Source organism: Oncorhynchus mykiss, chromosome 7, assembly GCF_013265735.2.
Source record: "Oncorhynchus mykiss isolate Arlee chromosome 7, USDA_OmykA_1.1, whole genome shotgun sequence".
In the NCBI taxonomy this organism is placed as follows: Eukaryota; Metazoa; Chordata; class Actinopteri; order Salmoniformes; family Salmonidae; genus Oncorhynchus; species Oncorhynchus mykiss.
The window spans coordinates 45,652,926-45,679,775 of NC_048571.1; the positions used below are offsets into that span (position 1 = coordinate 45,652,926).

The window sequence follows — 26,850 nt, forward strand, 5'->3', positions numbered from 1 at the left end:
TCTAAAATTGATTAAATGTTTTTTTCCTCTCCTCAATCTACACAAAATAGCCCATAATAACAAAGAAAAAAAAAATAATAATAATAATTTAAATAAAAAATAAAAACAATTATATCACATTTGCATACAGTGCCCTCCACTAATATTGGCACCCTTTGGTAAATAATAGCTAAATGGGCTGTGAAAAATGTCTTTGCTGTTTATCCTCGTGGTCTTTCATTCAAAACACAAAAATGGAAACTTTAATTTTGAAATGATTGAAAAAAATGTATGTGAAATAAATATTTTTCTCTGAAACGTGTTCCACAATTATTGGTACCCCTAGAAATTCTTATGAGTAAAATCTAACTGGAGTAATTCCCATTCATACTTTACGTTAAGTTCACCTAAGTGATTAGGAACACTCAAGTGGTAAGCCATGACTTCCTGTTTCACTGAGGTATAAATATGAGGTGACACACAGGCCAAGTTCCTGCATTTCTAAAAACCTGTTTCCGCTTTGTCATTATGGGGTATTGTGTGTAGATTAATGAGGGAAAACAAATCATTTAATACATTTGAGAAAAAGGCTGTAACGTAACAAAATGTGGAAAAGGGGAAGGGACCTGAATACTTTCTGAATGCACCGTAAGATTGAGAACATGGAAGATCTACATTATCTATGGTTATTACAATGTCATGACTCTAGTTCATTTTAGTCTAAACTTCAAGTTAAAGTTAAAGAAGAAGAATCTTGGAAGTTTAATAACAACAATTAATGGATACAAGTAGAAGCCCTTTAAAAGATACAGTGCCTTCAGTCTAGCTGCTATAGAGTGAACAAAGGTATACAGTATGTGCTCTGCGCGAGTAAAAAAGCAGCACAGAGTTGTACTGCTAATTGGCCAGCATTGCAGGTTTCTTGAGGGTTTCTCTGGCAAAATAAGAAGATAGACGAGCAGAAAAGCACACATGTACAAAAGCAGACATGCTTTAGTGTTCTGGCTTGCAGGTCTGCAGCTACTTTTTAAATTCCCATTTCCTTGAAGGTTTACTTCCAGTTTAGTTTGGAGATACATTTTGTCATAAGCCCTTTCCCTGAACCCTCATGGAACTATCTTTAAGGCATATGGGTCTTTCTATAAATAATGGGGCAAATGTGTGACATTGGGATCAACATTTCAAAATGGTTTGAAACCAAACTAAAAAGGATGTTCATGCAGTTCCACATGTGTACTTAGAGGAATAGATGTGAACATATGCAAATTGTCCCACAGCTCCAGCTATTCAACAACATAGGTCTAGGACTATACATCCTTTAAGCAGGGTTCATACTGACATTGGCAAGTTAAAATTAATGACTTTCAGGAATTGTGTTAATTACGGAATTGTAATTTTCAAGGACCTAAATGTTATACAATTCTATAATTTATATAATTGTACATATAGGTTGTAATATAGAAGACCCTTAATCAAGCAGACCGCAACAGATGATCAACATACATTTGATGGGATATTAGATCCAACGTGGATCCAGGCACAACTATCTTCACCGGTGCAACAAATAAGACACCAAAATATTGTGGACGTTCCATGCGACCACATTTTTTCCAGCACTTGAGTTGTTGTTGCATCACATGCGCCATCACAACAGCTGTTCGTCACTTGGAAAAATTCCTCTCCGGATCAGATTATGATGCGTGAAAATATCATGGTGTAACTAATCAGATGGAAAACCAAATGCGCATTCCAACAAGAGTTATGTAAAATGATTGCAGAACCACGTTAGTGACAGTATTGATTTGGGTTTTAAGTATCAAGGTAAGGTGACTCGTTCGATTAGAAGCATTCAATTTTGCAATGCATACATTACAAACAACAAAACGACAACTAGATCCAGGATTCGTACAGGGTTCAAGTTCAGTGTCTAATTTAACTGATTTAATGCTTAATATATGATATTACACCTTACAATACCGTGAATGCAAGGACAGAAAAGTTGTGTTCTATGTCACACGATTTTGGACAAATCCATCAAGACACCAACCATGATAAAGGATTTTAAATCAACTCAAAGTATTCAGACTTCTTTACTTTTTCCACATTTTGTAACAGCCTTATTCTAAAATTGATTTAAAAAAAAATAGATATATATCCTCAGTAATCTACACACTACCCCATAATGACAAAGCAAAAAAGTTTTTTTTTTAAATGTTTGCTAATTTATTCAATATTAAAACCCGAAATACCTTATTTTACTGAAATATTCAGACCCTTTGCTATGAGACTCGAAATTGACCTCAGGTGCATCCTGTTTCCATTGATCATCCTTGAGATGTTTCTACAACTTGTTTGGAGTCCACCTGTAGGAAATTCAATTGACTTGACATGATTTGGAAAGGCACACACCTGCCTATGTAGGCTCCCACAGTTGACAGTGCATGCCAGAGCAAAAACCAAGCGATGAGGTCGAGGAATTGTCCGTAGAGCGCCCGAGACAGGATTATGTCAAGGCACAGATCTGGGGAAGGGTACCAAAAAATTTCTGCAGCATTGAAATTCCCCCAAAACACAGTGGCCTCTATCATTCTTGAATTGAAGAAGTATGGAACCACCAAGACTCTTCCTAGAGCTGGCTGCCTGGCCAAACTGAGCAATCGGGAGAGAAGGGCATCGGTCAGAGAGGTGACCAAGGACCAGATGGTCACTCTGACAGAGCTCAAGAGGTCCTTTGTGGAGATGGGAGAACCTTTCAGAAGGACAACCATCACTCCAGCACCACCAATCAGGCCTTTGTGGCAGATTGGCCAGACAGAAGCAACTCCTCAGTAAAAGGCACACGACAGCCCGCTTGGAGTTTTCCAATAGGCACCTAAAGACTCTCGGACCATGAGAAACAAGATTCTCTGGTCTGATGAAAACAAGATTGAACTCTTAGGCCTGAATGCCAGATGTCACGTCTGGTGGAAACCTGGCAACATCCCTATGGTGAAGCATGGTGTTGGCAGATCATGCTGTGGGGATGTTTTTCAGCGGCAGGGACTGTGAGACCAGTCAGGATTGAGGCAAAGATGAACGGAGCAAAGTACAGAGAGATCCTTGTTGAAAACCTGCTCCAGAGAGCAGAGGACCTCAGACTGGGGCAAAGGTTCACCTTCTAACAGGACAACAACCTTAAGCACACAGCCAAGACAACACAGGAGTGCCTTCGGGACAAGTCTCTGAATGTCTTTGAGTGGCCCAGCCAGAGCCCGGACTTAAACCCAATCGAACATCTCTGGAGAGACCTGAAAATAGCTGTGCAGCATCGCTCCCCATCCAACCTGACAGAGCTTGAGAGGATCTGCAGAGAAGAATGGGAGAATCTCCCCATATACAGGTGTGCCAAGCTTGTAGCGTCATACCCTAACCCTAATGTAATATTTCAGTTTTTATTTTTAATAAATTAGCAAAAATGTCAACTGTTTTCTCTTTGTCGTTATAGGGTATTGTGTGTAGATTGATGAGGGCAAAAAAACATTTCATCAATTTTAATGTGGAAAAAGTCAAGGGGTCTGAATAATTTCCGAATGCACAGTAGCTTTGATTTCCCTTTATAGTATATCTTAATGCAATGACATATACATTTTTTTTGCAGATTATTATCAAAGACTTATCAACAGCTGTAACAAGTTGTCCAGTGTAGGAAATCCTCACTGGTGACCTAGTCTGTCTCACGACCCCATACAAGTTCACATTTTTAGGAAGCAGTGGAGGAGACAAAGCTCTGATTTAGAGCAAGAGAAGGTGTATTTGTTGGCTCTTTTTCATGCTCCAACTTTCACAGTCCAGCACCCTACTCTTACTAGTGTTTGAGATTATTTCCGAAGGGCCTCTGGAAGTCAACCCAAAAATGTTCCAAAAACTTTTGGCTTGAGAGTGCAGACAGAGTAGTGTGAACTGAACTCTCTCCAGCCTCTACCCGACTTCCCCTCCCAGTCCCTATCCCGGCCCTTTGGTCCCCCAAGTTAATTCCTATTTTGGGAATCTGTAGCAGATAAAGATTGATGTCATTGTCGGTCGGAGTCTTTTCCTCCCTCTTCCCCTCCTTCCCTCGTCTTGGTCTTATTCATCTTTTCATGACCACCAGTATAATTACAACAGCTAGCTCCTCAACTCAGCCGTCCCCAGAATGAGCTGTTTACTTTGGGCCGCTTGCCACTGGCTACTGTGGCTGAGCGCTGATCCCCATAGTACTCAGTGGGGGCAGCCACACAGTCACCAAACTCAACCAAGCGCGCGCCCGCCTAGCCCTGCTCATCCAGACTCCCACCCAGCCGCCACACGGCCGCCGCAACCGCGTTGTCCATATGACCAGCCTACCCATGCTTTCTCTCGTCAGTAGTGGTAGCTAGAACAGTAAGACAATCATCATCATAATTCATTTTAGTAATGGGTTTGGATGTATGAGGAGGCATTAAGTTGGCTCTGGATGGGCATAGCTACCACATTTTGTTTTCCATTTGCCCAAAGGCTGAGGAGCAATGAAGTGGCGTTTTTTCATTGAGACTTTCCCCCACACCAGTGGGTCTACAGTGTATTATGTCAAAACAAGCTCTACTGTTTTAAGTTTTAATGTCACGTGCACAAGTACAGTGAAATGCATTTCTTGCCAGATCTAGTGTAATTGTGTCTCCTTCAGGAGAGTGACACTGAGACTTGGAGGGAGCGGAATCAACAACCTCTGCATCCTTCAAGACAGTTGCTTTGTGAAGGTGTTAAAGTGCACAGTTAGCCATTGTTATGTAAAGGGCAGGCTGAAAAAGACCCTGGGCCTCAATGTCAGGGCAAGTCCGCCAGAGCCATGTCCCAGTGAGACAGGGGTGCCGGTGCCCAGTAAAACACTGGGATAAATCCTCATTGCGAACTCAAAATAATAATCTGCCACTGCCCTGTGCAAGGGAGGGGAGCGGTATTTGTTTACCAACAGCCCAGGCAGGCTGGCTGTTGGGCCACAGAGACACATAATATATTCCTTCCAGTTGGTCTGATCATGTGTAGTGTTGGTTGGTTGCAGGGCCCCTGCCTGCCAGCCAGCCAATCTCAGGCCCCTGGACCCAGGTGCTTCCTGTCTACAATTTGGGAAAAGCGTGAGTGAGCTCGTGATGGGCCAAGTCAACCATGAGCATTACGCCCTCCCTGCTCCAAGCCCCATGGGATCGGCAATAAGGCTTTAAATATCCAACTCTATTTTTTTTCTCTCTCTCTTTCTCTCTCTCTCTCCCTTTCTGTCTTTCTACCTCTTTTTCTCTCTTGTAATCAGTGATGGCAGATACATTTGTCACTAACGTCGGTGCAGGGAGTGAGCTGAAACGTTAAGTGGGGATCCTTGTAGCTCCTCTCCCGTCTATTCGTTTGGCTGTTTCCTACTGCTGAGGTGTTGCTTGCGATGCTGGTAAGACATGGCTAATTTTACCCATGAATCCTATCTTGGGCTGTGCTGTCTGTGTGTTGTTCTGTTTGCCATTCCCTGTGCCTTTCTGCTCCCTGTGCTGTTCTTGTTTTTGGAAAGGAGCTCTCGGGTTCTTCCGTGCGTGTGCACACGGCGTACATGCATAATGTAGAAGTTGTGTCCAGAGTGCACGCTCGAGGTGAGGCCGAGGCGTAGAATATTCGAGCAAATATTTTCACAAGTGAGCGGGGATTTACGCGGTTTTGTGCCAGCTGTGGCAGTACCGTAAAACATTTATATGCTCCCTGAAAAATGCATTTTATGTGTAACTGAAGCTGTCGCCTGTTAAACGGCTCTAACAGGACGACTGAGGCTCCGTGTGTTTTTCACAGGGATGATTCTTATCCAAAGGGAGAAGATGGGAGACTGAGCTCTATGTGTGAGGATCATTCTTGACATCAGTCCAGCTTGTCTGGAGCAACATCAGTGGCAGAGGGGTAGAGAGCCTCCTAGTGGCCACAGTCTGCACTCACAGCCTCAAACTCAGCTCTGGTTCTAAAAGCACAACTTCTATATCGACTCTAAAAAACTGACATAAAAAGTGTAAATCAATTACAGCCAAGCTTTTGGATGGGCGTCTTAGTCTTGATGATTGTTGTACCCGTTTTACATACATTTTTGTGTTGTCTGAGATTTACGAGACAACAGCTGACTAACTCTCTCCGTCCGTACGCGGTTAATTTAACTTGCTTATATTTTTATCTCTTGACACATGAGCATTTAACATAACAAGGTATGATTTATGAGCACCATGAAAGGAATTATTTTTGGTCTCCAGTAGAAGCTTGAGAATAAGTGAGCCACTCAGCTGTTAAATCATGGTGGAAACAACAGCAGGCTTTTGGTTTGGGATCCTCCCTTCAGCCAGCTCCTTGCCTCTCCAGAAGGACTCTTTCACCTTGGCTGGTTCTGGTTTTAAAGAAGGGGGCAAAACATAAGAATAGCATTACTTGTCTGACAGACAGCAGGCAGGACTTGTTTGTTTCAGGGCTGGTGTCATTCAGGAGGCCTGGCGCTGTGTAGAGGACTAGCTAGCTAGCTGGGGCAGGCTAGACACAAGCGTCGGTACATTAACTGCTCATAAAATAGCTGATGTCACTCATTCACAGCCTGGCCCCAGTTGTCTCGCGTTTTGATTGGTCCTGACGGGGTATTTCCATGGTGATGGGGGTCAGTTAAGGTGGTGGTGTTTACTTCAGTCTGCAGCATACCCAACTAGTCTGCCTAGCCTGACGCCAGCTTCTGCGTGTGCTGCTGATAAGAGACTGCGTGCCACCGCTTCACGGTGACTGTTGAACTCCTAAAGGTTGGGTTAGGCCAGGGTCTGTCTCAGGTAGACAGAGAGGGCTGTTTGCTCCAACCAGGCTGTACCGTCTAAAGAGTATAATAAACAACCTGAAAGGACAACTGAACCACTCAATTCAGGCCAGTTCCCTCGAGCATTTTTCCCACCCATCTGTTGACCTGCTTTGAGAAGGAGAATTGAAGATTGAAGCCCGTTAAAGTGGCTCTACTTAACTTCCTGCTCTCCTCTCTGTGAAAGAGTGAAAAGTAAAAGACCAGAGATCATCTACAGTTCACGTGCTGTCACTGTCCTCCAGGGTGACCTTAAACCGATTGTCACCACTCCAGACTGCTCGTTTCAGACTATGACCTTAAGAACATACATAGACAGGCGGAACGGGTTCATGAAAGCGTCACTTCAGTTTCTGCTGAATGGTCTCTCGATCACCTCTGGCCGTGTGGTTGTGGACAAATATACAATTGCATTGGAACTGGCGTCTGTCTCCCATTCTCATGCTGTTCTAGTTTACCCACAGCATTCGAAAGACGTGTTTAATCAAATAAATATTTGGGGCCATTTTATACGTTTCTTTTACACGTTTACAATTTCACCCTCTTCACCTTTTCAATTCAGCTCTGTGTTGGCTCCAGATCTACAGATAACTGTCCCCCCGGCAAGGCCAGGCCCAGGAACAGCTGTGGAAACAGCACACAGTGCGCTGTGGCGACTAGCGAGGGGGATCTGGTGTGCTGGATCCACGCAGCTCTGTGGAGATGGAAGTTTTCATTTCCTCAGGATGTAGCGTCGGCTGTTTGAACAGGTGGTGGAGGAATCCTCCTGGGACACCGGCTCCACTCATGTCGTCCAGTTTTGGTCTCCTCTCTTCAGCATCGCATTCCCCAGCCAGCAGCACAGACGAGCAAAGCAGAGTAGGCCCTGCACAGAGAAGAGCAGCCCCCCCCCCCCCCCCCCCCCCCTTCTGCTCTGCAAGTCCTCTCGTGATTGAGAGGCGTCCCGCTCCCAGCCCACTCCCGTCCCAGCCCGTCCCACATGGCAGGCTCCAGAAGAAAAAGCCCAACCAGACGCGTCTCCTAATGCGTTTCCAGTCCCCCCTGTCATTGGGGTTATTACTGCTGTGTGCAGCTGGGCTGTGCTGGGACTGGGGACCTGGGAGCGCCTGTTAGGGGGGGAAAGTGAGCATCTGAATGTTCTAATTACAAGAGGAGGGGATGTGTGTGGGACTGGCTGTGTGTTTTGTGTTCTTACCCCCAGGGGCGGGGATGCACACTGCCTGAGTCATACTAGACTGGAGCCATTGCATCGTGTCTCTCTCTCCCTCTCCTCCCACTGCTTACACAACCAGCTGGGCTACGGAGATACACAAACACAGAGAGACATAGATTTACTCGATGGGAGGATGGAGGGAGGAGTGCAATGCGGAGGAGGAAAAGGGAGGAGGCGGAAGAAGGGGAGGAGGAAGAGGGGAGCGTGCGAGGCCCTGGGTAGATTTATGGCTTGCTGTTGAATCTAGCAGGTAAATACCAGGGAGGCCCTCCTCCCTCCCACCTCCCCCAGAGGAAAAGGCTCTGGGATTAGGCCACTTGTTGAAGCTGTTTGCACAGATTCTCAGTTCGGTACAAAATCCTGCAGGGCAGGACCTGTCTCTCCACCACTCCCACTTCCACTTTCACTTCTTTTCAGTCTGCCTGTCTGCCTGTCTGCCTGTCTGTGGTTTTCCTGTCCCTCTTTCGATCTTTTGATATCACAGTGTCATTTGAAGTGTCAAAGAGCGAGGCAAATGATCGAATGCTTTGAACACATTAGGCTTAAAGAATCGTGTTGAACTCTATTTTGTTTTTGATTACCTGTTTATTAACATTCAGCCGTTGACTGCGTGAGCACACTAACACGCATGGCCAATAGGTGGCGGTATGACCCTATAGAATCTGAGCTTCGTCTATTAGTTTCCAGAGGGAATATTTTCACCTTGCCCTCATTTGATCTGACTCCCTCAGCCAAATGGCATCTCGTTAGTGCAGTGCACATTTAAATATACCATTGGGTGCTGTAAAGCATTTGCCAGACAGTTGTTTTTTTCCCCCTGCTGTCTAAAAGACATTAGTATTTATTTACTAGTAGAATGCAAGGTTTCGGTGCCTGAGATCATTTGTGTCCAGGACGTCTGGGGCATAATAAGTACGCCTAGGTGAGCATAATAGACTGACTGAACACGCCCTTATTGATTCAAAACAGGTGTCCATTGGTCACAGGCGCTGGCTGTCAAATGATTATCTGATAGCCTGTTTGCGTGTGGGTCATCAATTGCTCAGACGGCGAAAAGCGAATTCCTCTATCAGGGGGGGGGGGGGGGGGGGGGTAGAACACAGTCAATGTGTAAACAAAGACCTCCAGATGAACCGATAGCCCGTGTAGCACTGTTGCACATGCTGTAGATGTAACCCAGTACGTGTTTGCGGAACTGTGTCCACAGTGTGGTGTTGAGGCATTGTCAGAACAGCAGCTCTGTTCCAGTTCTCCTCTGTTCCAGAATGTGAGCAGCGCCCACAAGGCACTTTTAACCCCAAAATGAATCCTCTTCGTGTGGATGGTGACGCCTCAACATTCGTTCTAGTATTTCTCAACGGGACCCTCTAAATGGGCTGACCTGGTAGGTGGAACCCTGGAAGGCCAGGCATCTGTCCCCCCCCTCACATGACAAGGCCTTCTATGATGGAAAGTGAATTAGTGCACTGGGCCTTTACTAGTCCTGTATTAGCAGACCGATATAGCCGTCTGTAGCGCGGGAACACGTAGGGTGTGCCAATGTGCGTATGCGTTAGCGTACATGGGTGGGTGGCTGCAGATGTGTATAAGTGTGGGCTAAAGTTCAAGAGTGTGTGTTGGTTTGTCTGACAGTAGGAGTGTATGTACAGTACGTGTGTTTTGGCATGAGGGAGAAAGGCTCACCAGGCCGATTTGTGATGTAATCAGGAGTTAATCTGTTCCCTGATGCTTGCTGAGCGGCTCCAGGGCCACAGGGGCCACAGCACAACCCCCTTTCTGCTGGAGTTGACCTTAGCCCTATCCTCGACCCTCGCCCTCAGCCCTCCGAGCCCATTTGAACTGATAATCTCATCAGGAGAGTGAGGGCACTGAGAGAACAAAAGCTCTACTTCACCTGAGCCCTCACACTCAGTGCACATCAAGAGCTTCATTTGACCCCACTGAATGAATGGGTGGATGGCTGGAGTAATCACATTGCATAACTGAGCCCAGCAGAGCAGTTGAGTGGCTGGGCTGGTTGAGCAGGAACCACTACTGTGCTGGGGCTGCACACAGAGGTGAACAAACTGGCCATGGCTCACTCATTTCTTATAGACAGACGGGGGGGGGGGGGGGGGGGGGGGGGGGGGGCATCTTATTATCATTCAGCTGACTCAGGCATTGATAATCCACAGTATTTTTAGAGTCGTATGGTTCCAAACAACAAAATATTTTTGTTTACCTGTATCCGCATTGATAGGGGCATTTCTTAATGATTTTAATGTTGTTGTTTTTACCAGCAACCCAGATTTCTTTTGGTTTTCATTCAGAAAAGGTAAGATGTGAACTGACGAATGGTGAGGTGAATTCTAGACATTTGGAGCTGATATTGAATATTGGGCTGAAAAGCTTGAGTTGAGAGTATTTTGATGAAATATTATTAATATAATTTCTCTCAGAATGTCTGCCCTCCCTCCTGTATGCCTTTATCTCTGAGAATAAAAGACCACAAAACCCCACGAAGACAGCATGGTCTTAAGAGGAACATCTTCAATGGACCGTCTTCCCCTTCACAAGAGGCCCGGAGCACTTTTAGGATCCAGGTTGCCATAGTGACGGACAGTAACAGTGCATGTTTCCTAGGCAACTTTCCCTGGTTCTGCCATGCAGGGTACATTAGTATTATTGTTCGGTCTTCTCAGAGTCGGTCTACCCACTCAGAAGCCCAGAGACACACACACACACACACACAGGAAGCTGTAGGAAAGCTCTTCATTTGAGTGTGAACAGGAGGTCAGCGATTGTGGTTGTTTGGAGCTACCATGAGCATCTTATCATGCTGGCCCTTTCCAGCCATCAGTGTTGGAGTCCCATCGAAGCCTTGTAGCCAGGTCCGTCTCCATACTCTGTCGTGTTTGTGTGGCCTGACGATGAAAGTCTGCGGAGTTGGCCAAAGCGCACACAGTTCTGGCAACTCTCTCTGAGAAATCCATTGACTTTGTCACATCCATGCCGCAGCGGAGTCGTCTTGTTGAGTTATGGTGCGGTTTAGTCGTGGCTTTCTGCGCTCACCTGTTTGCCTCATTAGGGCCCAGTGTCTGATGGCGCATGAAGGAGCAGCATCAAAGCAGAGTGGCCTGGCAGTAATGAGAGGCCTTGTCATCCTGTGCAACGCAATTAGCCCAGACTGGCCAGTCACTCAGGAAGACTAATGACACCCCACTGGGACCACAGACCCCCATAGGGAGAAAGAGGGTGTGGGTTTAGGGAGGCAGTGGGGGGGAGGGGGGGGGGGGGGGTGACGGGTACCAAAAATGCCCTTCTTCACTCTGGGCTTCTGAAGTGACTAACCTCAGTATATAACACAGAGAACCATATCCACACATTGGAAAAATGCAAGGCCCTACAACACCGTGGGATCTTTACAGACATGGCACTGGTTCTCATGCTTGAGTATCTATAATTGATGTTATCCCTTAGGATCTCTTTGATAGGCCGTCAGAGACGACACCTCTCGTCGGTGGTCTGCGATTTCCTGGCCGATCCTATAGTTAAACTGTTCACTTTCATTACTGTTATCTTGGCTAGTGATGTGGCTATGGCTGGTCAGGCTCCGTGGCCCCACTGACCTTGCTGTCTACAGCCGTTCACTCACCAGCCAGCACACTGAGCTGTGATTGGCACATAATAGAGCCTCCCTTCTAACGTTGACATTTTTCAGTCCATTGGCTTTTCAGGTGAGTTAGAGTCCGTTAGAATGGTTTAGCGGGAGCTGACAGTGAAAGATAAGGAGCCACTCTTGAGTGTGAGTGGACTGATGAAGAAGGCTTGGTAGTGTGCTGCTCCTGCTATGAGGTTGGCAGATGGCGGTGGAATCGCCTGTGTGACCCCCTCACAGAACACCAAGCCAAGCTTCTGTTGTTAATTCAACCTTTCAACCTCCTGTGTTCAGAAAAACATTCTAACTATCTGCTTGTGGAGATACGTGTTTCATTTTGATTTCGTTCTTTATTGAGGATGTAGTCTTTCAAACTGCGCTTTGCCCGCCTAGAGTATGGCTTCCCATTGTGGTGTAGCCCGTCGATGGCAGAGTCTGTGTGACTGTAGCATCTCATCTCAAGCCATCTTTGTAAGTCCATGGTGCTTGTCCCAAGGAACCAGCTGCTGGAGGTCTCTCATTGTTTTAAAGGGACGGTTGGGGTAACCTGCTGGCAGGGACAGGGCCGTGGCCTGGGACCCCCTCACCTTACCGGACCCCACCACGAGCCCACGGGACCTCTGTGTCAGGGGCCACAGCTTGAGTGACAGGTACAAAGTAACCATTCTCTGCTGTGGGGTCCCGGGAAGGGGCGGAGACGCCGCCCCTGTCACTCACCCGCCCCGGGACAATGATGTGGGCGGGAAAGGCGATACCCTTGCCTCTTTGTCTCCTTATTGAATTACAGCACAGGTTGTCTTTGTGTACTCAGAGAGTAATTGAAAACGTGACAAAAAAGGAGGGTGGAAAATGGAGGATGTGCTCCAGCGCACACAGTCAGTCAGTGAAAGGAGCCAATAAAAGTGAATATCAGGGCATGGCATTCGGTGCTGAACGCAGGGCTCAAGTGATCCTTTTTGTAGGTGTAAAGTCTGGATAGAAGCGGGCTTTTAGGTGATTGGAGGAATTGTGCCATTCTCTAGAGAAGTAAAGTCATATTCAGAGCAGTTCGCTGCAGGCAGAACTTAACCTCATTGTGGACCTGGAATATAAAGTCTCCCAGTGGTCAGTTGGGATATAGGAGGATACTTAGGCCCACCCCCTCTCCTCACTGCTTGGGGTGAGTGGACAGTCGGCAATTACTTGGGGAAAGCATTTACAATGCTCTCCCATAAGCACACCGTCTTGTGCGTTGAGCGTCCGCTCCAAGTAATCCTCGGCAAACGCGTGCACCATAGAATTCCTCTGTCCGTGACAGATTTCTTATCTGAAGGATGCTGTAACTTTTTGGGCGACCCCGACAAAAATTTGCATAGAAATGAGAGTTATACATCTTTCATTCAAATCTTTCGAAGAAGATGTAGATGTCACACCCTGACCTTAGTATTCTTTGTTTTCCTTGTTATTTTGGTTAGGTCAGGGTGTGACATGGGTGATGTATGTGTTTTTGTCTTGTCTAGGGGTTTTGTATGTTTATGGGGCTGTTTCCTTTCTAGGTATATTGTATGTCTATGGTTGCCTAGATTGGTTCTCAATTAGAGGCAGCTGTCTATCGTTGTCTCTGATTGGGAACCATATTTAGGCAGCCATATTCTGTGGGTACTTTGTGGGTGATTGTTTCCGTGTCTGTGTTTGTTTCACCACACGGTACTGTTTCGGTTTTTCATAAAAATCTACTATGGACACTTACCACGCTGCGTTTTGGTCCGATCCCTGCTACACCTCCTCTTCAGACGAAGAGGAGGAAATCAGCCGTGACAGTAGATCTGTTCTATGTGTGCTATTTCTATGCTTCCCACTTTTTTACGTCTTTCATCTCAGTTTTGTATACCAGCTTCAAACTGCTGAAAATATAATATGTTTTGTTATGGAAAATATATTTCATAGTGGTATAGATGGTACTTGAACTTGATTTTTTTTGTCACATAAACTATTAGAATTTTAGAAACCAGGAAATGGTCGGAGCGATTTCTTTCATAGTGCAGCTTTAACTTTTTTTCTTTCTCAAATGTCTCATTTCAGCCATATTATATGATAGATCACCAACCCAAACCTATTGAAAAGCTTTTTTCCTAGTGAAACACATTGTAGGGTGCAGGATCTATTTTAAGGCAGTATTCTACCCTCCCTTATCAGTCTCTAATGCCCCACTTGTGTCATGATGTCCCTATTACACATGAGGTGTGTAGAGCACCGGTGAATGACCCACAAAGCCCCACAGAAAATGGCCCACTGCCACAGGAAAGGGAAAGCGTGTGATTACACGACCATAACATGGAGCCAGACAAATAAGCACATACGCATGCACTCAGGGGAAAGAGAGTGGGGTGCATAATGGTTGCTCTCTGCGGGTACACGAACACATCAACGTGCCCTTTTCACATTACTCCCTTGATTACCTTAATCCTGTCTCTAAACTAGGACCTGTCATATGCACCAAGGGATCTGAGGGTTATAGGTCAAAGCGTCCCCGTGATCACTCTCTGCTCTCTTCCAAAATCACTGACTCCTCATTATACAACAGGACTCTCTCTCTCTACCCCCTCTCCTTCTCTCCTTCTCCCCCTTCCCCCTCCTACGCCCCCCTTTCACTGTCTCTCTCCCCCCTCTATCCCTCGTTCTCTCTCATCTTTGTCAATTAAAAATATATACAAGACCAGTCCTTCGTCTCTCCCTTTAATGGAGCCAACAAGCCCTCTTCACTGTGCCATAGCATTGTGTTCTGTAATGACAGCATTTGCGGAGCACTTCAGTGCAAAATGAAGTCGGAATTGGACGAAAACGGTAGTGCCAGGCTCTTTAAAACCCCACATATTTTTCTCCTATCCATTTGGAGAGAACAGGGAAAAGCATAGGCTAAATGTGTGGGCTTATTATTTTCAATCAAACACTTCTCTCTAAGGGTCTGTGGTGGAAATAGCACTCAGGGAATGACAGTTTTACTAATGACATGGGGCTCATGAAAGTGTACCGCACCTCAATGGGGAAAACTGCACTTTATGGCAATTTGACCATCCCCAACCTGAAGTGAAATGCTCTCTGAGATACAGGGGCTTGGAAATGGAATGGCTTCATCCAGCATCTTGTATTGATTTAAATACCATCTCTTGGTTTGTCCAATCTCTGGAACATAACCAGCTAATGGTCACTCATTATGCGAAAGACTGAAAGACACATGGCAAAATGACTTCCTGTGAAAGACTGAATAGCAAAATTAGCTGTGTTGTAAAAAACATTAAGATTCATAAGTGTATGTGGGAAATTAACAAGGACATTGCAAGCATTCACCTGTTTCCTATTTGCATTTTTATTATGGATTATAAACCCCCCACACAGTATTTGCATACATTAACGATTGAATGCAAACATTATTGTTTAACAGTTCACCAGGGCATTAACAGTTGAGTCGTTACACATTGACAAACTAAGTGCATTAGCCTTCACTGTAAGTGAAAAGAGTTTTCAATGTATTCAGTAATGACGTCTGTTGCAAATTCATTTCCCATTTCGACTAAAAAGATTAGTCGATTCCCTCTAAATGCAGTAACCTTTCTGTTATCTGGGGAATCAGGGGGAGAGGGAGGAAGTAGAGTCATGATAAATTGGACTTTGATACTCTGGGAGTTGCTTATTGAATTCACTTATCTGCCAAACGATGTTAGCATTGTGCTGAACAGATGTGTCAGGGCAGGTCTGGGCTTAGATAGAGGGTCCGGGATGGGGAGGAGAAGTGGAGAGACTGGATTAGATAGACCAGTCTGTTACTGTTTGTCCCAGAGCTCCGTTCTTACACCCTGTGACTATCACTGGGAAAGGATAACACGTAAAGTATCATACTTAGTATCACAAGAAATTATGTAAAAGGTTTACTTAATAACCCTATGAAGTCTAGCCAGTGACAGTATGTGTTACGGTAGAAGGTTTGTGTCCTGTTACTGTACAGTAGTTTAATCCAATGCATTATGGGAGGTATCAGTCGCGTCGCAAAACCAGATTGCCATGGGTCATCTTCAGAAAGCTCTGGGCTCACTTGATATACTTTTATTCAATGCAACTGTGATGATTTCCCCGCCTCAGGGAAAGCTATGGAGAATAAAACAATGACTTGTCTTTACATGTGTGACTGCCCTGAAGATGACAAGGTTAAGGATGAGCTTCTCTGCCTCCCAATGTTCTATTTGGTCCCAGATGCTTTTCCATTCTTCAAACCAATATAGAAACTAGGATTGTCTGTGGAGAGACCAAGCAGAAACTGTCTGTAAGTTGGTGTATGTTTGGTGGCGTGTTCAGCCTGTGTACAGTACAGGCATCATTCATGGTGATGTTCAAATGTGTCTGTAGGTCAGGTATGACACATTTCAGGACATTATTGTAAATCATATATTTGCCTTAACAGACTCGCCTGGATATATAAAGGTTAAATAAAACGTCATTAAAACAGTCTGAAGAGAAGGGACATCTACCTCACTTTGAAACTGCTCAGTGACTCAACAGGGAGGATGGGAAATCCCCTCTACTGCTAGCTAGGCCACACAGAGGTCACTGTCCGTCTGCTGGCTGAGTGACTAACAGGGAGAGGGGGTCGTTAATTTAAAGATTTACTGACTGTCCCAGTCTTTGAGTTAGCCCAGTTAATGTTTCAATTTCATTACATCTTGTGAAGTAACACAGACAAGCAGCTTTGCACGTAGAAAAAAAATATTGTTTCTCTACTTTTGGCAGCAGTCCTCATTCGTCATTGTTGACTTGTTGGTCGTTAGCCGAACTCTCTGTCCTAGTATAGAAGCCTGTGATGTCACTGTCATGTCAGTTACTCACCTGTCGATGAGGTCACCCCTCAATCAGACCTTTCATTTGGGAGAGCACTATAATGTAATGAGATGGACTCCTGAACATGGACCTGTCCAATAACTCTCCATCACAGCCCCTGAGACAGACCGTCACCATGGGATACAGACCTGCCGATTCAGCCCCTCAGTGGTCCTGTCTCATTCCACACCCAAGAGATTGAGCTCTGTCCATTCCACGACCTTGGCTGTAAACACAACGACACAGCCAGGAATGCTGATTTGGGTCTGGGAATGAGCTTGTGACAGGAGTCAGTGTCCAGGCCAGAACTGAGAAGGAGAGAGTCCTTGTGGTTATGGAGGCTGCAAGGTGCCCCACTGCCCACCTAACTGTAGCAGTAGCACCGGCCTCTATTCTGCTCATAGTACAGAAGAGGGGCAATGGGGATGAAATATGAACTCCTTGATTATCGCGCCTGATAACTGTGTTGACAAGCTGCATGAGTTCCCTTCGGGAGGCATGTCGTGACATTTGGAAAATTAGCTGAAAATAGTGTTTTATGATACCTTGCTGAGGACAATCGACAGCCCGGCTTTCTCTTTGTAGCAAAGGTTAGGTGGCGATTTTAGTGGCCCTATTATGGCCGTTAATTCTTGTGGGACCAGAGGTCTTGTGTTAGTTGGAGGGTTGGAGTCGTGCCAGGGCTAGAGTCATATTGGATCTGTCAGCCCCCTGGCCAGGGAGAATCCATTCCCTCTGTCATCACGACAACCAATTTATTTACATTCAAATCCATCTTGATCCCCTGTGTGAACGCCCATCTCTCTCTCTCTCTGACAGACTGCAGCTTATTGCCAAGTCACTCCATTAGAAGGATCGTGGGGCCTTGTACTCTCCAGTGTGTGTGAACACTGTTTATTTTTTAAAAAGCTAACAAACTCTGAAACTGTTGGATTTGTTGTTTTCCTGTCTGGCAGTGAATGTGATATTTTCGTATCAAATATGGCATTTGGTGGTTTTGTCCTTTTTGTAGAGCGACTTTGTTTCATTTTCCCATATCCCACAAGATGGCAAATATAAAGGTAGACCCTGCTGAATACATAATGGAAGACAAACAGTGATATGGAGAGGAGCTGAGACTTAAACGCTATCTGTTGCTGTTTGGTTTTCTAACTCCTCTGGGAGTGGGAAGGTATCTCAGACACATGTCTTTGGCTTTTTCACATTACAGATGCTAAGGGATATGGCTTAGTTTGTGTACTCCATGAATGGAACCTAATTTATACGTTATATTTGTTAAGGCATATCTGGTTATTGATACAGTTATCATATGCATGGTTTTCTCCCAAGCCAACTAAAGTACCGTACTGGACAGCCAGCGGTGGTCACCAACCGGTCGATCTCCAAGGCATTCCTAGTCGATCACCAAACCTTTCTGTAAAAACATTGATGTAGTCAACCTTGCGTTCCTATTTTTTGAATTTTTTTGCACTTGATTCAGCAGCCCTAGCACTGGGAAAGCAAAGTGTTCCCATTTTGAACCATTTCATGTGTGTGAAAGTAGAACTCCGCCTACCCGGCAGGCCCAGAGAGCAAATCAAGTGCACCTATAGGCTGGCCAATCCGATAGCTCTCGAACGCACAGCGAAGTTGGTACTGTGAGATTTCCAAACTTTTAAAACCATGGCTAGAGAGAGACTCAGCGAATACAGCGAAGAGCTGCTTTTTTATGAGTAACTTCATGGCTAAGTTGTTATTCAGCACTGTCAAAGCTATAAAATGCGTGTTCTCCTTACTTCCACTCATGCTACAACCAGCACTGCAGCTGCAATGGAGTATAGCAAAGTGTTTCCATATGCTTGCGTTATTATTATTATTATTATTATTATTATTAGCGGCTTGTCTTTTTTAATATCGAGGAATATTTCACTTCTCTGGTCATAGGAGTAACCACGAATTGGTGCATGAGGCAGAAATAATGCAGTGCGACTTACAGTTGAAGTCGGAAGTTGACATACACTTAGGTTGACATACACTTTCAACCACTCCACAAATGTATTGTTAACAAACTATAGTTTTGGCAAGTTGGTTAGGACATCTACTTTGTGCATGACACAAGTTATTTTTCCAACAATTGTTTACAGACAGATTATTTCAATTAGATTCACTGTATCACAATTCCAGTGGGTCAGAAGTTTACATACACTAAGTTGACTGTGCCTTTAAACCGCTTGGACAATTCCAGAAAATTATGTCATGGCTTTAGAAGCTTCTGATAGGCTAATTGACATAATTTGAGTCAATTGGAGGTGTTCCTGTGGATGTATTCCAAGGCCTACCTTCAAACTCAGTGCCTCTTTGCTTGACATCATTGGAAAATCAAAACAAATCAGCCAAACCTCAAAAAAAATTTGTAGACCTCCACAAGTCTGGTTCATCCTTGGGAGCAATTTCCAAATGCCTGAAGGTACCACGTTCATCTGTACAAACAATAGTATGCAAGTATAAACACCATGGGACCACGCAGCCATCGCATCGATCAGGAAGGAGACGCGTTCTGTCTCCTGGAGATGAATGTACTTTGGTGCGAAAAGTGCAAATCAATCCCAGAACAACAGCAAAGGCCCTTGTGAAGATGCTGGAGGAAACAGGTACAAAGGTATCTATATCCACAGTTAAACGAGTCCTATATCGATATAACCTGAAAGACCGCTCAGCAAGGAAGAAGCCACTGCTTCAAAACCACCATAAAAAAAAGCCAGACAATGGTTTGCAACTGCACATGGGGACAAAGATTGTACTTTTTGGAGAAATGTCCTCTGGGCTGATGAAATAAAAATACAACTGTTTGGCCATAATGACCATCGTTATGTTTGGAGGAAAAAGGGGGAGTCTTGCAAGCCGAAGATCACCATCCCAACCGTGAAGCAGGAGGGTGGCAGCATCATGTTTTGCACACAAAATAGATGGCATCATGAGGCAGGAAAATGATGTAGATATATTGAAACAACATCTCAAGACATCAGCCAGGAAGTTAAAGCTTGATCGCAAATGGGTCTTCCAAATGGACAATGACCCCAAGCATACTTCCAAAGTTGTGGCAAAATTACTTAAGGACAACAAAGTCACGGTATTGGAGTGGCCAAAACAAGGCCCTGACCTCAATCCTATAGAAAATGTGTGGACAGATCTGAAAAAGCGTGTGCGAGCAAGGACGCCTACAAACCTGACTCAGTTACACCAGCTCTGTGAGGAGGAATGGGCCAAAGTTCACCCAACTTATTGTGGGAAGCTTGTGGAAGGCTACCTGAAACATTTGACCCAAGTTAAATTTAAAGGCAATGCTACCAAATACTAATTGAGTGTATGTAAACTTCTGACCCACTGGGAATGTGATGAAAAAAATAAAAGCTGAAATATATAATGCTCTCTACTATTATTCTGACATTTCACATTCTTAAAACAAAGTGGTGAATCCTAACTGACCCAAAACAGGGAATTGTTACAAGGATTAAATGTCAAGAATTGTGAAAACTGAGTTGAAATGTATTTGGCTAAGCTGTATGTAAACTTCCGACTTCAACTGTAAGTTCTTTGCCATCAGCTGGAAGATTATGCCCCCGTTTCTTAGTGGTGGGAGGGAGGAGAGACGGTGAGCCTCGCTGCTGCTCCCTCCCTCAGACTGACCGTCAGATGTAGGCCATCAGTCCAGTAAAAAAAAGAAGCTGTGCCTCACGAGTAATAAAACAAATGATCAATTACCAGTGTGATCATATAGCTACATGTTTTCAATATAGTAAAAAAGTCTGTCTAGCAATAATCAACAACTAACTGGACAGACCTTGAAGAGTTTAAAAATAATAATATTGCAAATATTGCAAATATTGTACAATCCTGGTAAGCTCTTAGACTTACCCAGAACGACTCACAGCTGTAATTGCTGCCAAAGGTGATTCTAACATGTATTTTCTAATAACATAGATGGGTGAGAAAACAATATATTTAATCAATTTTGAATTCTGGTTGTAACACAACAAAATGTGGAGTAAGTCAAGGGGTGTGAATACTTTCTGAAGGCACTGTAGCCTGTTTGAACAGCAGAAAGCTTCCAATTCAAAATCTATTCTGAATAGGTTACGGAAAGATGGAGTCTCCCGTCGGCATTCCCATGTCATTCCCAACAACTGGTATTAGGTCTAGAGCTAAGCTGCGTAAGTCTGTTTATTTTATCGGTTTATTTACTTGTCTGTTGACCAAATTCTTGAGATTAGAGGATTTTTACGTGGTGATTTTAGGACGGTAGATACAGTCAGTGATGGCCAACGATGATTGGTGTATGTGTGTTGTACACAGATATTTAAATAGATTTTGGTAGGCTATTTCAATAACTCAACTCTAACACATTATGATAGCCTAATATATATACAGATTCACATTCAGGAAAGACATTTTGATCTCTATATACTATTGGAAAGAGCAGATTTGGAGGTTTCCAAATCAGCTACTTTTTCCAAACAACTCTTAAATGAGTGGATGAGCTCTGTTTTATAATCAAACTTTTTTACAAAATGGCCGTAATTCCATGCTTTGCACAGTAACATAATTAAACTCAAACTATGTGCATTTTTTACTTATGTTGTTTAGGAACTAAACCCTTCTTATTTCAGGGTTCGGTCGGTATTTCACATATTTTCACACAGACCCAAGGTCCGTGGCCACCAAGCGGGACCTGACCCAGATCCAAGGGTCAACTACAGAATTTTGGACCTGACCCAGATCCAAGGGTCAACTACAGAATTTTGGACCCGACCCAGATCCAAGGGTCAACTACAGAATTTTGGACCCAACCCAGATCCAAGGGTCAACTACAGAATTTTGGACCCGACCCAGATCCAAGGGTCAACTACAGAATTTTGGACCCAACCCAGGTTGGACCCATGAAGACCTCTACTCCACGCACAGAATTAATCCAGTCAAATGACAGAAAGATGGCATCATCATCTTCCCTCTAATTAAACAGTTGTGGTGACTGTGATTCCTGGTGCTGGCCTCTGTTGGTGGGGGATCTGTGGATCACAGTCACCAGCAACGTGGAACTGACAGCTGTCTGATGAATTATGCACAGACTAGGGTTCCAGGGTTGGACACACACACACTCATAGGCCTTAACGGCCTGGCTTTTAGGGGCAATCTGCAGTGGCTACATCCATTTTTAGATGTATAGCTGTATTAGTTGTACCCATTGATTCTTGAAGAATATAACTTAGAAATGCCTCAGGAGCTTAGTTCAACTGTCGTACCAAAATGTAAGCTTCTGTTACTCCAATGTTTGCAGACAAAAGTAAATGTAAACCAACACTGTAATAGTGACTATATAGCATCAAAACATGGTTCACACTATACTTTTGATATCATGGAAGTCCTTGCCTCCATAAGTTATTGTTTCAACTGCTGATTTTCCCTTTGAGGAGGGAAACTTATTAAAGTACCCCCTCTTCTCACTCTTCCTCACCTTCCTTGTACTTCTTCTTCTCCTCATACCTGTTCACCTGGTGTCCCCATTATTCATAAAGCAGTTCCTCCTTCTCACATATCCTCTACAGATTAAGGGGATGATGTGTAGAGCCCAGACCCCATGGCCAAAGTCAACTCAGGGGAGACGCCACTAATCTCTCCCCATCACGGGCCACACCGCTGTGGGAACCTGTGGGATTGTAACAATCCCTTTCTCCTTTCGACTGCCACAGACTAGTCTCAGCCTGGTCAGGCATGACTTGTCTGCACGGAGGTGACACTGAATACATCAGCCATTTATTCATTTAGATGTCTCTTATTCGCTATAGGACCCCCCCCCCCCCCCCCCCCCCCCCTCCTAGCACCTCTGCTGGCATCTGGACAGAGCATTATGGAGTGTGAGAAGGACTGGACTCTTGTCATCATCTGCCATCGTCTCCTGTTTCCTTCACGTGTTGCCATGTCATCACTTCCACAGAGCCAGTCTCAACATTCTGCTAAACCCCCTGTTTCTCTCTGATCTCCTCAGGTCATAAGAACCTCATCCAGGTTGCAAGACCAGTCGATTTGTCAGATAAAGAGACTGATAGCTTGACGTTTTCCAGCGCTGCGTGATAAAAAGCAGAGTTGTCATCTCCAATGAACCCAGTGGCATGGTGAAGAGACCCTGGTAGATCTACAGGGATGCTGCTGTGCCCTGCAGCAGAAACACTGTTAAAGCTCCACAACAGATCAGCACTGAGACTGTAGAGGGGGTCAGCCATACACTGTTAACCCTGGTGCACCTGTAGTAAACCTTCAATTAGTGTGAGCTGAGCGGGTGTTTAAGCGGCTGTCAGCCTGGTGCTTGTAAATACATGCCACCTGTATCCGTGTGGCTCATAGTAGCATGGAGGTAACTTTCGCCTACAGCACATAGGCTGAGGAAGGACACACCCAATCAGGGTAAGCCTCACACGTGAAAGAACTGCAGGAGATACTGTACATGCATATTATGTGATCTCTGGCCTCTTCAATCCAAATGTATCTTGAGAGAGAGCCTTGCAGGGAACAAGTAAGAGATAGACAGATAATGAGGGAATGTGTGGAAGACCGAGGGACTCCGAACCCAGACCCATCGCAGGCAAGCAGCAGTGCTCCTCTGCTGATCCCTCTTTTTCCGTAAAAACACAACTGTTAAACTGGCCCCAGTGGGACCCCAGCAGAGCGGAGCGCTACAGAGACACCATGAATATGAATGACCCAGTCAAGCATGGAGCTACACAGCACAAGGGACCCACACTTTTGAAGACCCCATAACTAGTGAGGGAGGGGACATGGGTAACCTTTGCCCCCTTCCTCTATCCAACCCCCCCAATGTTTACAGTGACAAGCCACATGACATCATTACCTTTTGGTCCTACTTGTTACTGGTTCCTGTGTCGAGGCAGGAGCCACTAATGACTGGGGCTTGGTGTTGGACTCCTCTCCAGAGCCTACATATCAAGACGCTGTTTGAAGCCTGTTTAACCCCCAAAAAGGGCTCATGTTTAGCGTCACCATGCACAGTGGGGGGTATACTGTTCTCACAGCAACTGTAAATGAATTGCTCATTTGATTAATGCAGTGCTCTGACGTGGCTATTATTTCCATTGTCACAATCCCTTGTGGAAAAAAATATGAATTACATAAAAATCAAGTCTACGTGCTCCTTTGTCCCATCCATATTGTTTCTATGTCAGTCTATGTGGGTCATTCTCCAGAGTGAATAGCCCTGGATAGGGGACTGGGGTTTCAGCGCCGCTGCCCATCAAACTCTGGAACCCCAGACGCTCGCAACTCTGACTCTAATCATCACCTTCAAAAACATCCCAAAAAACGACTTGTTCAGTCTGGCTTTCCCCTCGGTTTAGGTTAGCTCTTAATCGCTAGCTTAGTTTATTAGGATCCCCATTAGCAGCTACTCTACTCTTCCTGGGGTCCACAGCTTAAGCTAAGTAGCTTTCATTGCCGTTTTTCCTTTGTCTTATCCTTGTTTTGTTTTTCACTCTCTTGCTGCACAGTGTCCTTGGGTTTCTAGAACGGAGCTTTGAATCGCATGTATTATCATTGACTACACTGAGTATCCACCCTCGTAAAGCCTGTTTATCAGCACACTGACCACTGGGACTATACAAGCTGTTGGACTCCACACAATAAGACTCATTTATAACAACAGCTCCTGCAAAAGGAGCTTTCAGTTTGCCCGTGGCAGATTTTCCTTATAATAAGACTCTATAATCAGCTCTGTCATATTATCATATAGTTTCTGTTGTTAATGTGTGCTGCCCAAAAGTGTTGGGATTTATGATTAAGAGATTATCCATAGACAGTCCCCAAGCGGTTAAATCTCTGCAGATGGATAAGGAGCCTGGCTGGATCCTATAGAATGAGAACTGGGTGGGGTTTGTCTTTCTCTGAAGGAGGATCCCATTGGAGCTGTGTCACGGCCCATGGTGGAGCAGGCCTGGGAGGCAGCGGTGAGGGAAGCAGATGGGGATAGGGATAGGGAAGCAGCGTCGACAGACAGATAGGGATCAGTGGAAACGTCTGGCCTGAGGAAACGCTGTGCTCATGTACCACTATCAACACCAGCCACCACCCAGGGACCCAACCAGCCATGTGATGTAGACAGGTATGGATCTATAGCCAAAAATGTTCTATGAATGAGAGCAGGGCAGACACGGGTTATGGGACGGGGCCCCGTTGACCAGTGTCTGAAATAATATTTCCTTTCGTGATAACCCCCACGTCTGACAGACGCAGGAATGACGGCCCTGTGTAAGTAAGAGCAGGGGTAAGTGTCAAGAATAAGTAGATGGCTGTGATGTTCTGGTTCACATATCACATCATCTGTCACTTCATCACATAATTTGCCTTGATGTGTTATTAACCTTTGCCAGTGTACTGACGTGAGCATAGCGGTGCCATTTTCCCAGCACTCCCAGGCACAGGCCTGGATGATCTCTGACTGCCAAGTGACATCAGGCTGGATGGGCCCATGTGTCACTAATTGCGTGAGCAGAGCAGGGAAGGATAGGAGAAGGGGCTACGGCAGCGCCGCTCAGACAGGGGCATTCTGTTTCTGGGAGGTCCATGCCACCCCTCATTGTCGAAATGAACAAGGCCACCCGGCGCCCCACTATCTAACTCTAATTGGCATTACGGCTTGGTTGGCTGCGTGGCACCAGAGCGGGCACCAGAGCCCATGCCAGGTCTGCCACACTGGAGACGTAGCCTTTGTCAGCTCAGGCGATGGAAAGGGTAGCCTGTGACTTAGGATGGGGACGCCACCGAGGACCCAGAGAATGGCATGTCACTTGCCATCAGTTGCTCCATTGGCTGAAGCTTTAGGAAGCTAGTTTTAGGAAGCTAGGGTAACCATGTCATCTCTTTTTGTTGGACTGTTTGTTTGGCTGTCGGCCCACCCATTAAGATAATTAAATGGGAAAGAATAATTCGGCTTTATCCTGAGAAAGCATATGACAAAGGTCATGGTGGGAAAAAATGATTGAACCGGGGACATGAAAAATTCCCTCTGTCTCCTTTGTTTTATCTCAACCTCTTTCATAGAGCGTTTCTGTGGACTTTGTGTCTAATCCAACATTGGAGATGGATGCCTCTTTGTGGCTCTGTGCACATGGGACCCCGGTCATTGTCACCGCACTGAATGATTCAGATGTAATGTCTGGAAGGGTTAAGACTGACGAGCTCTCCTGGCCCCAGGAGAGGAAGTCATGTTTGTTTGCAGCGACTACAAAAAGCCTCCATGTCACTCACTTTGTCCTCGACACAATAGTTGTAATGATTGTTAATTAATGAAACTTCAGCTGGCATAGTCTGTGGTTACCCCCACTCCTCCCCCTTTTAACCCCCCCCCCCCCCCCCCCAGTCGTATTGGGGCAGTACCTCATGAATATTCAGTGAGTGGCTGCTTAATTTGCACGAGGGGGTGTGTATATATAGGCTGAGAACAGAGCGGAAGAGCCTCAGAGAGTGGGGGAGTGTGCGTGCGAGTTAGTGCGAGACCGACTGAGAGCAGAGCGTGCTTACTCCTACTCAGACACACACTCACAGACGCACGCGCATGGCTGGCTGCGCAGCCTTCATATAAATCCTGCCAGCTAAACCTATTTCCTTGGAGAGTGGGAGACAGAGCAGACTGGTCAGTGGCTCATCAGCTCCATGTGAGCCAGTAGCCCAGAGAGAGACAACCTGCCTGGCTGACTGGAGGGGAAGACTGGATGGTGAGATTCCTCCACCATGGGATGCAGCCTCTGTACCCTGCAGAAGCCTGAGGAGCAATACAAACTACTCTATGAGGTCTGCCAGGTATTGTAACCACTTCTGCCTTCTCCTGAACGGCTGAACTTTCAGGGCTGTTAAATCACCGCAATAACATCTGCTAAACGTGTGTATGTGACACACACAATTTGATTTGATACGAGAAGTCAACTCAGAAAGTGTAGAGGTTCTGCAAAGGGACGTAGGATGCAGACGTTTCGTTGTCTACTGCTATGTAAATGCTTTACATCTGTGTACGAACTGATTTCTTCACTCGCTGGGATATTTCTGTTTGTGGTTGTAAGTGTTTCTCTGGTGTTGTATATTTTGGTTTCTTTGCGTTTTGTAGTTTGGTCTTTTTTTTCTTTGCATTTGCTTCTCTGCTGGTTTCATCCCAGTGTGTTTAGGGCAGGTTGACTAACAGGGTGGGAGTAGAGTGTTGTTGCTGCCTGGCTGGATAGTGTGAACTCTGCGTGCGGGGTCAGGGAGCGGTGATGAGGAGGTGTAGTTAAAGGAGGGCTGATGATGAAG

General features: G+C 45.3%; 1 protein-coding gene across 4 annotated transcripts in view; it reads left to right on the forward strand.

The window, feature by feature from the left end:
• pdzrn3b (PDZ domain containing RING finger 3b) overlaps positions 1 to 26,850 on the forward strand; it is a 123,667-nt gene that overhangs the window by 71,093 nt on the left and 25,724 nt on the right. Inside the window, exon 1 of one of the 4 annotated variants that reach the window (XM_021609448.2) lies at positions 5,268 to 5,413. The exons of 2 other annotated variants lie outside the window; for them this stretch is intronic. In XM_021609448.2, coding sequence (XP_021465123.2) covers positions 5,408 to 5,413 — 6 coding nt within the window. In that variant the 5' untranslated portion in view covers positions 5,268 to 5,407. Of the gene's footprint in view, positions 1 to 5,267; positions 5,414 to 26,020; positions 26,368 to 26,850 lie in introns of those variants that run through there. One more of the 4 variants, XM_021609447.2, reaches the window with a different exon arrangement.